At 40.5% G+C, this 11,150-nt stretch overlaps 1 protein-coding gene across 1 annotated transcript; it reads left to right on the top strand.

Moving 5' to 3' along the window:
• The first annotated feature begins 8,033 nt into the window (after positions 1-8,033).
• Positions 8,034-8,213, top strand: LOC101654131 (small EDRK-rich factor 2-like). The gene has a single exon (XM_045284943.1). It carries the CDS (start codon positions 8,034-8,036, stop codon positions 8,211-8,213), a length of 180 nt encoding a protein of 59 aa, XP_045140878.1.
• Positions 8,214-11,150: the final 2,937 nt, after the last annotated feature.

The raw sequence follows: 11,150 nt of genomic DNA, 5'->3' as shown, positions 1-11,150 counted from the left end.
GGGTGCTGTGATGGAAACCCTTTCACAAAGCATTGCTGAGTGCCAGCTGTCTCTAGTCAGCGTATAGGAGGGAGCGGAACACTGCAAATAGAAGTTTGCAGGCCTGCAGTACAGAGAAGAAACTTCCCAAGATCACTATGAATTTAACCTCGTTGTCCTGGTCTTCCAACAACCTACTTCTTTCTTATTCCACTTTTCGCCTAAAAAATTTCCACTTTGGTCTCCAGGAGTTTAAAGTCCATTTTAAATCTTTAGAATAAGTTGAAATCCGCCCCCCCCCCCCAGAGTTATCTGAGGTTTCTCAGCCCTAGAATCTATGTAAAAATAATTTCACAAAGCACTGGTTTGATTCTTCCTAATATAAACCCTCTGAAATACAGATTAGTTAGTGCTGGAAGTCAGCACTGGAAGAGCTGAACAAACGATGTTCCTTTACTGACCCCTTCTGGCAGAAGACTGAAAGAGCTATGCTGTTTTGTGATAGAAGAAACTAACTCAATTTCGTTAAAAATAAAAATATTATCTTTTGCAATCTCATTTTGTAATTCCAGCCCTGTCAGTAGGCAGATGTAGGTAATTTCCCTGCTAGAAATATTTAGATTTGATGTGTAATCCACTTATGTTATAATGAGGACGGCTTTGTTGCTCTTAGAAGCACGGTTGCAGGCCCAGCTTAGTTAGTTCGCTCCAGAAGAGACCAACCGGGACCTTCGTGAAGCACCGTTTGAAATTCCTGATGCATTTTGCTTATTAATTTGGTTTCATTCTCATAATAAAGAGAGTGTATATTGTCAAAAAAAAGAAGCACAATAAGCAGAGGAAAAAATTACTCAGTTGTACTTGCATCAGGCAGCAGTAGCATTGACGCTGGGAAGAAACAGAACTTACTTCTTGGTTTCTGAAAACGGACACTGTGAAATGTTCACATATGCTAGGTTTAGCCAAACTGCAGGAAGATGCCATTAAATATAAGGTAGGCAGCAGAAATATCTACCTGCACTCTCTTTCTTTCCTTCTTTCTTTCTTTCTTTCTTTTTTTTCTTTTGAAACAGAGAAAGAAGGGCATATCATTTCCAATATTGTACACTCTGAAAGCTCACGCTTACTGAAGCATGGTTAAAAAATGTTGGAAAGATTGCTTGGGCTGATGTAATTTCTCATCCAGATACAGTCTGTTAGTCGGGATAAGATAAGCAATACCAGAGCAAAACCCAACCCTTATAGGCTATTTTTTGCTCCAAAACATTCACATGACCAAAGCATGCTAGGCTTTCCTGTCACTGTTCCTTACAGCACGCTGCACCACAGCCATTAGTCCTTATTTGCTTGCATTGTGTTTCTTGTATTCTTTGTTTGTCTTTTGTAGTATATCTCTTTGGGTAAGGATTGTATATATTCAATACTTGATTGTAAACTCAATATTCAGAACCGCATTGGCTATGTAGGAACTCAAAATATATATGTTGAATGAAGGAAGGAATGGGAGGTAAAAGAAGTAAATTGAATGTAGACCACCTAGCAAATGCCCTGTTTTCCACTGGGATAATGTTGCCCTGGGAGCTCCTGAGTGGTGCAATATTAAAGTCAAAATGTTGACAGGACAAAGCTGCTGTGGAAGTGTGGGGATGCCCTTATCTAGTTCCCTCCATCAAGAGTGAGATGACATAACTAATAGTTATTATTCTGGACAAGTAAGGTAACTATCAGTCCGGATCCACTTTACAGTAATAAACAACAAAAAGAAAACCTTCCCCCACTCCTCTGGGCCCAAGTAAGCTGTCTAAAGTTCTTCTCGGATAGCCTTTGACAAACTGGAGAGGTGAGTCAACTGGGGCTAGAAGTTATAGCAGTAGCAGATTTGGGTGATACAAACTGTTAATGTGCTCAGCTGATGACCCAAATCTGGAGGTCCAAGACCACCCAGAGGTGCCTCAAGAAGAAGACCTGGTGATCCACTTTTGAAAAGGCAGTCATGAAAACCCATGAGGAGAACAGTTCTACACTGACACACAGGAGGTGGCTGTAAAGTGGAGTCAAGGCAATGGCAACTGACACTGACATGCTTAGCAATGAGACTTTGGGATGCTGGAATTATGGAGGGCATAGTACACAGAAAGAAGTTTGGGTGGTTCCATTGGGTTATGCATAGGGTTACTATCCCCAAGATCAGCAGTTCAAAACCACCAGCCACTGCACAAAGAAAAAATATGAGGCTTTCCAACTCCAGTAAATATGTACAGTCTCAGAAATCAACAGGGGCAATGCTACTCTGTCCTATAGGGCTGCTGTGAATCAACTATGAGTGGAATGAACTCGATGGCAGTGAGTTTTATTTTGAGATTTGAGTAGCTGTAGAACACAACCCCCGGGAACCCTTAGAGAGAGCCTGCTTGAGGCACCATTTCACAAAATCCCCAGTGTGAAACATTGAAATCAAGAAAGTAATACAAGACCAAAGGAGGTTTCCGGAGGGAAAGAGAAAAGAGAAATTTCCAGTTAAGAGGAAGAAAAGAGAGGAAAGACATCTTAAAATGGGGCTAACCATAAATTATACCAGCAGAGTGGAAAACCCCGAGCAATGCGACAGACTTCCTTTCCTTTCTGTGGCTTACTTTACAATTATTCCCTGTTACCTACCAAATTCTAACTAAATGTAGAGGAGGACCTTGTAGCCCTTTCCCCGTACCTCCTACAGTTTCTGCTTGTTTGATACCAAAGGCCTTTTGAACCTTTATGATTGGATGTGTGGCAAGCCGTCAAGTCCTAAATTAGTCATAGATCCACTGGGTAACTACTGAAGAAAATTCTAATTATTATTTTACATCTGAAGTGGGGAAGGAGAAGGAGGAGCAGAAGGGATGTTTGTTATGGAGCCTCAATGGGTGCGGAGACATAAAAGCAAGGAACCATGCATCTTGCTCTTTAATCAAGATAACACTGAGGAGTGCTGAATTGGTCTTTGCATCATGTTTTGAAGAAGGAGCAATTCTAGGTACCACAGCCCCTTAGACTGAGGATTAGATTACCGTGGACCAGGCAAAAGACTGAGTGGCAGGCTGGGGAAATGGACCTTCACCTTCAGTCACCACAAAAGCCAGGAAATGAACTTCACAGACAGCTGGGAAAACTAGGCACTGCCATGCGTTTCTCTTCAGGCCAGTCAAGGGACTTCCTCTGTCCTGTATTGCAGGACAGAGTTGCGGGTCCCAATTCCTTTCTCTTTTCTGACTCCAGTGTACATGATCAAGAATCTCCAAAGAAAAAGATATAGTCCCTCCACCCCTATCCCAAGGTTCCAGGGAGAATTGCACTGTCATTGGGGCTTATATTTGCCTGACCTTTTGCATACTCACATTAGGCAATGATGACTATTTCTGGACTGCAAAATACTAACTGAAGAACAGATAGATTATATAGTGTGCTTCTAAGTGGCATGTTGCTATGGTTTCCCACTGAAAGAACAGAATTCTAGCCATTAGGTTATTTGAAATCTGCAGGATTGCACCAAAATGTTTTTGCAAAGAAACTGACTGTTTTTGAACACAGCTCCACCTGATCAAATCTAGTCTCAGCCCAACAGGGAGCATGATGTGTTTTGGGAAGGATCTCTTCATTAGATGTACTCAGATTTGCAGGGCATTTGTAAGACTAAAATTCCAGCACTAATCTTCGTTGATAAGTGACCTTCCTTCTCCTTATTAGCTATACATCTCTGCCAAAATGTTATTGAATCTGAACAACCTAGGCATACAAATTTGAGCACAGCATCCTTGTGCCTTAGCCCCTTGAGTGGCTTCACATTGCTCTCCCCAACCCCCACACCGGGCTGCAGTTTCTTATGTAATCAGGCCCTTGTCTATTTCTGTATCCATCTCACCGTCTGCTTCCCCAAACTCATAATCCACACCAGTCACTTTAATCAAAGCTTTCTACAAAGCACCAAGTTTCTCCCTGCAGTTGGGTCTACGTGCATACTCTCTTCTTGGAATGCTGTTCTCCATTCCTGTCTGCCCTCACTATTAAAAACCCTGGAGGGCTCAGATTAAATGTCACATCATCAGACACCCATCACACAAATCCAAAAATCTTGTAAATGCACTTTTATGCTCTCTGAAAGGATTTTGTGCCAAAATTTGAAATAGATTGTATATTTGTGTGATTGCTCTATAAACACACACACACACACACACACACACAGCTAAGTTTAAAAGAGCTGGTATAATAGCAAAAAAACTTTCATAGAAATATTTATTAAACCAAATTTTAAATGTAAAGATATCCTCCATCTGGGTTCACACACTTCTGAAAGCAATGCTTCCAAATCAACATGGAAGTTTTGGAATTTTCAAGGGACTAGACTCATGTTCTTTTGCAGTAGCCTTTAAATTGGAGGAACAAAAAGAAGTGTGAATGAGGCAGCATCAGGGTTGTAGGCTAAATAGGATAAAATTTCCCAATGCAATTTTCAAAGGACAGCCCTTACTCCACTGAAAAATGAAAGCCCTACTACTCGGGAAAAACAAGTAAGTAGTTTCACTGTTGTGAAGGAAAAACATTTCTCAGTACAAACTTCCTAACCTTTTCTGTACCAATGTAGTTTTCAATTATCTTAGCTCCCATGATTACCTTGTGTCACTCAAGAAAGTTGATTAATATTACTTCCTTAGAGTCTCAAAAAGCCATCTGAATGGACCTTCCAAACTCGATTTTTCACAACAGATCCCCTTGGAAGTCATTTTTGATTGCATAATTTGTGAGGGCAATTATCTTGGGCTGGATTCGCTAAAGAAGGAATAGATGGATAGATAGAGGTTTATTTCAAGAAAATTGCGCATCCAGTTGTAGAGGAAGACAAGTTCAGATTCCATGAGTCAAATGTCATGTAACGGCTTCTCCTGAATCATAAAGGGGCTGATAAATCCAAGACCAATTGGTCAGACAACAGGCTTTTGGCTGCAAAAGCAAATGAATCCAAGATTGGCAGATAAGATATCAGGCGGTTGACAACTCCCAGGACCAACAGGCAATGCGGTAACTTCAGCTGTTGTCTCAAGTCAAAATAAAAGGAGGGTGAAAAGTCAGATCCAGGATCCAGACTCAGCAAAAAGAAAGCAAGGGTTTCCAAAATGCTCATTTATATTGGAGTCATGCCACACCCTCAAGATCATCAAGGAGCAATTACTAGTTCTTGTCTGTCAAACCACTGAGAACCCTGGCACAGTCAAATTGTCATAAAACCTTAGCTATCACTCCACCCAAACTATACTAACACAACTGTATCAGTGAGAGAGCATGTCTATATTTATCTACTAGTCTCACATGTATGCTTACACATGTCTTTTTTAGAATAAAGCCATGCATATATGCAATGAAAGGAATCTAGTAGCAATCATTTTAATTTTATTTTTATACTTAAACTTGTATAAACTTAAAAATAAGATGGACTTCAAAAAGTTCACAAAAAATCATTTTAAAATATTGCAAATTTTCCAAATATTTAGAAAATGGAAATTTCTTTCAAAGCTATATATTTAAATTATTCTACAAAACAACCTGATCACCTTCAAATTGCTCTCCATTACACATTAATACATTTCTCCAATCTGCAATTCCATTCTTAGAAACATTATTCAAATTTATCTGATCGGGTGACTGATAGCACCTCCCTTGTTTTTTCTTAATCCCCTCTGTATCATAAAATCACTGTCCTCCCATGTCCCTCTGCATTCATGAAAACAAAAAGAAGTCACATGGAACAAGGTCAGGTGAGTCAGGTGTGTGGGGCAAGAGAGTCATGTTGGTTTTTGCCCAAAACTGGATCGCTGAGATGGCTGTGTGAGCAGATTCATTGTTGTGGTGGCAAAGCCAGTCCCCGTCTGCCATAAATCAAGTCTTTTTTGTAGCACATTGTTATGCAATCTTTTCAGGACCTCTAAATAGAAAGCTTGATTATCAGTCTGACCTGATGGAACAAACCCCAAATGTACTATGATTGGATGTTTTTGTCCACTCAGAAAGTTGACAGATGTCTAGAATGAGGTTTGTCATCAATCAACATTTCACCATTTTTGAAATGAGAATAACACTCATACACTTGAATTTTTTCCATAGCGCTGTCCTTGCAAGGTGTGTTCAACATCACAATAGTTTCTGAAGCACTCTTCTGAACAGGAGACAATATTTCACAGCTGCACGTTGTTGTCTTTAATTGACCATCACAAAAAAATGAGGTTCAAGTGAAAGTGATTTTACAAAAAAATTCATTGTGACTAAAGAGAACCTTCCCAGGTGACACCACTGGGTGCAGTAACTCAGAGTGAGTTTTTCGATACTTGCTTAGAGGGTAAAATGTGTACTATGCAAGCTTCACCAGCAAAGCTTTTATTTGGTGTGTGTGTGTGTGTGTGTGTGTGTCCTCTAATTACCTCTTCTTCCACTCATCTGTCAGTTTGTTGTGCTGTGGTGGCTTGTGTGTTGCTATGATGTTGGAAGCTATGCAAGCAGTATTTCAAATACTAACAGGATCACCGATGATGGCTAGATTTTACTTGGGTTTTGATACTAGGAAAAAGGATGAGGCAGTTCACTTGTGAAAAATTAATCACTAAAAGCCTTATAAAGGGTCATGAATCATTGTGTGATGTGGTGCTGAAAGATAAAATACTCTGCTTAGAAAGCTCTCAAAATGTGAATGGGAAAGAGCTACCTCTTCAAGTAAAGTCCACCTTTATTATGTGATGGTATAACGCTTCTAGACTTTCATTTACTGATAGGGCATGACAAAACTGACGCCAAAAAAAAGAAAGGTAAGAAGGATTTTCTGGAAGAGGGTGAAGAAGTAGTATATACTAGTTAGACCTCTCTTCATGTGAATCAGAAATCAACTGGTAAGGAAGCCAAGTAGGACAACCTAGACACAGGGCTCTGGTTCTCAGTGCTTTGGAATTCAGCTCAGACTCCCCATTCCTGTTACCAAGCATGGAGAAAACAGCTGAACTGAGCTAAGCTCTCCCTTTCCTTGCACCATTAGAATCCCCTCTCAGTTGCTGACTGAAGCCCTGCCACCCTAACTAATCAGGCAAATTCAGGGAACTGAGAAGCTAGGGAGCAATTTAGACTTCCCACCAGATTCTTGCGCACAAGGAAATCAGCACAACTGAGGTTCCCCTCCACTCATGCCATTTTAATTTCCTCTCCAGCACTGGATGAAGCCCTTCCTCCCTAACAAAGCAAGCAAATTCGCAGAATTGAGAAGTTGGACTCTGATCTGGGTACCATGGGAGCAATTTAGACTTCCCTCCCAGATTCTTGCCCACAGGGAACAGAGTAGCACCTTTATGAGATCTCCCTTCCCCATGCCTTTAAAGTGCCTCTATCGCTGCTCATGATCAGACAGAAACTGTTGCTCTTGACCTGTGACCACTGTGCACCCATATCCCCTGAGTAGCCCACTCCAACAATGGTAATCCAAGAATCCTCTACCCTGGAAAACTTTCCATCAAAATAGAGAGGAAAGAGTTTTCCCAGATCAGAAAAAATTTAGAGACTATGTTTAAAAAATTAGAACTACAAATATTCCTTTCCAATTCACTTTGGACAAATGACCAATATCCACAAATCACTAACATGAGATAACCACAAGGTGTAACACTATCCAGAAGTCAACACCCTGAAAGCAATGCCCAAGAAGCCCACGATGAAAAGGCAGCAAGAGTGAATCCCGCCATGCATATACAACACACAGCTAAGATAGGAGGTAGGAAAATATCTACCACAAAAGGTATGAGATGACAACAAAAAATGCATAGATGGATGTAATTACACTGAACAGCAATGGTCTGCACTCACCCATTAAGAGACAAAAGCTAGCAAACAGGACTAGGAAACAAAACCTACCAATCTGTTGTCTGCAAGTGCCACATCTTAAGCTAACAGATAAAAACAGATTCAGGATCAAAAGCTGGTAAAAAATATACCAAACTAGACAGAACAAGGGGATGCAACCTAGGCAGGCCGGAGCCACTGCCATAGCCATGACCTGTGGTAACCAACGCAAGCTTGCCCACAAAAAGAATATGAAAAAGCAGAGCAACTCAGTTAAGGGAAAGCACCAAGATGACGGGCTCTCTGCTGCTGCCCGCAAGCAGAGGGTCTCGGAGATCATGCAGCAGAAGCAGCAAAAGGCAAACGAGAAGAAGAAGGAACCCAAGTAGCTTTGTGGCTTCATGACCAACCCTCTTACCCTCCGCCTGTGTGCCTGGAGCCAGTCCTACCACCGCTCGCGTTCTTCCTGTAGTGCTCCCAGGTCCCAGCACCGATGGCAGTCCCTTTGCCCTGAGTCTGTAGCAGGTCTCTTTTGTGCTTCCTTCCCCTCAGGTAGCCCCTCTCCCCCTGAGCGATACCTGGGGGATGAGGGGGTTACCCCTTCCCAGTGTTTTTTATTCCTGTGGGGCTCACCCCAAAGTACTAAACGTAGCTTTATAATTTATATATATATATAAATTACCAACTAATGGCAATTTTAAAGAGCAGGAATTGCAATCCTAATCTTTGATCAAATCAATTTTAATGTTCAGGACATTATAAGAGATAAGGATGGGCACTATATAATGCTTAAGGATCAGTAGACCAAGATCCAGTGCACATACAAAATATATACACGCTCAATGAGAGACCCACAAAGTTCATCCATCAATTTCTTCAAAAGATGAAAAAATAAATCACAGGATCAACAATCATAGTAGGAGACTTCAATATACCATTCTCCAAGAAAGACAGATCAGTGGGAAATAAGCTCAACAAGGAGGCTATAGAACTGAACTCTGCAATTAGACAACTTGACCTGATAGACATATTTAGAGCTCTCCATCTAACTGCAAAAAAATTCATATTCTTTTCAAGTGCACACAAGACATATTCAAAAATAGACCACATGCTAGGACAAAAGTCAAGCTTGAATAAATTCAAATAGACTTCCTTCTGTGACCATTGCACCATAAAGCTGGAAATCAACAAAAGAAAGATTTTTAAAACAAGATGAAATACTTGGAGGATAGTTAACTTTCTTGCTCTAAAAGAGTGGTACTGACCCAAAATTAGGAAGTTTCTAGAAACTAATGGGAATGAAAATACAATATACCAAAACCTATGGGAAGCAACAAAGACAATCATCAGAGGATACTTGGCAACAATAAATGTACATATGAAGAAGGAAGAGAGACTTATGGATGATACTTTATCATAAAACCTTCAGCAGTTGGAACAGGGTCAATAGAATAATCCTTCTAATAGCAAAAGAAAAGAAACTATAAAAATCAGGGCAGACATAAAGGAGTGGGAAAACATGAAATCAATGCAAAACATCAACGCAGTTAAAAAAACTGGTTCTTCGAAAGTATTAACAGAATTGCCAAACCTTTGGCAAATCAAACAAAAGATAGGAAGGAGCAGAAGTGAACATCCAGAATGAGGGACAAAACAGGGAAATTATGATGGATCATAACGAAATTAAAACACAAACTAAACAGTACTACAAATGTCTGTACTTTAATGAATGCAACAACTTTTGAAGATGTGGACAAATACTTGGAAAAACAAACCCTCCTCAGATTATCTCATACAGACTGGACATCTGTGTTCCAGTGTTCATCGATGCTCAGTTCACAATCACAAAGAATTGGAAACAGCCTAAATTCCCCCCAATAGACTAATGCATTTTTAAAAAACTCTGTTATATACACACAGTGGATACTACACATTCCTAAAAATAGTGATGAAAAAATGAAGCACCTCATTTCATGGTGCTTTGAGCTTGGGGGTATTATACTGAGTGAAGCTAGCCAAGCACAAAGAAAGACAAGTACAACATGAGTCCACTGAGGTAAGTTCATACAGCAAAACAGGCATAGGGGAAAATACATATATACACAATTCCCGGGCTGAGGACCAGATATTCTGGCATGGGCCAGACTAAACTAAATGATGCATTCATCATTAGAAAAAAGAAAACAGATGGAGATAGCACCTGCGTTGAAAAATATTTTCCCCCGCCCCCACTCCCTCATATGCCTTAGGCCCACTGAGGAGTGGGATAAGAAAAAAGACACCACTAATTCACCCAAAGGGAGGGTAATGTTTATGTCTCCATAGGAAAGGAAGAGAGAAAGTTGTCCTCATTCTGGTGTGCCAATCCTTGAGGATGGCATTCCTGCTTAGAGCAATTCATTCACAAAGATGATTGCAGGGCCGGCCTCAGCTCAAGACATGACGTCCCCTCCCTATATGGCATTGCTACAGAGGACAACACTGAAGATACAGTTTTGGGAAAAGCAACCTATCTGACCTGTCCACATGGGGAGTGCAACAGACTAGCAATAGGTACAAAAACACAAAGTCCCTGAGCAATCCTGATTGTATACTTCTGACTCAGGGTGCGTAGCACTTTGCACTTTAGCTGAACTGGTTGGGGGTTACTCGCAAGGGACCACACTGGAAGTCTAAAGGTATAACGGGGTGGGGGAAGGGGGAACTAGACAACTCCATCCCTGACTGCAGGAAGTACAATGGGAACTTATAGGAGGTGTGCCTTTATTTCACAAATGCTGAGGACTAAAAGAGTACAAGTAAGCAGGTACGAGGATCCAGAATGCTGAAAGAAAAGGAGATTTGACTGATGACTTATAGCAGATACTGCTCACTATTTAACAGAGAGATACTTATTTACATTGGGTCAGGATAACAGTTAGACTTGGAACTATTTGTATGGTCTTTTTTATTTGCTTTTCAGGTTTTTTTCTTTTGTTTGTTTGGTATCTATATAACATAGGCAGGATAAGCAACCCCAATGAGACAGCAACGGGACCAACAGTTTCAAGGGCGGAGGGGAGGAGGCAGGGGGAGGTGAGCAGTGAGCCAATAATTACAGGGACAGGGGAATAGCAAGGATTCTAAAATTGACAAAAGAATGTAGCACTCCTGGTCATTTTTGATCAATTGAAATGTATCCAAGAGGAATTACTGAGATGTGAACAATGGGTAAAAATGATAGTGAAGCAGGAGGAAATAAAAAGAAGAAAGAAGAAAATAAAAATTATATACATTGGTATAAATATGGGTATGTATATATGTAACTATATAAAGATAGTTGTATG

The sequence above is a fragment of the Echinops telfairi genome, unplaced genomic scaffold (genome assembly GCF_000313985.2).
Source record: "Echinops telfairi isolate 266 unplaced genomic scaffold, ASM31398v2 ScPeMD7_7469;HRSCAF=8507_0, whole genome shotgun sequence".
NCBI lineage: Eukaryota > Metazoa > Chordata > Mammalia > Afrosoricida > Tenrecidae > Echinops > Echinops telfairi.
Note: the sequence above shows the minus strand (reverse complement) of the source record. Positions and strands in the feature narration are given on the sequence as shown.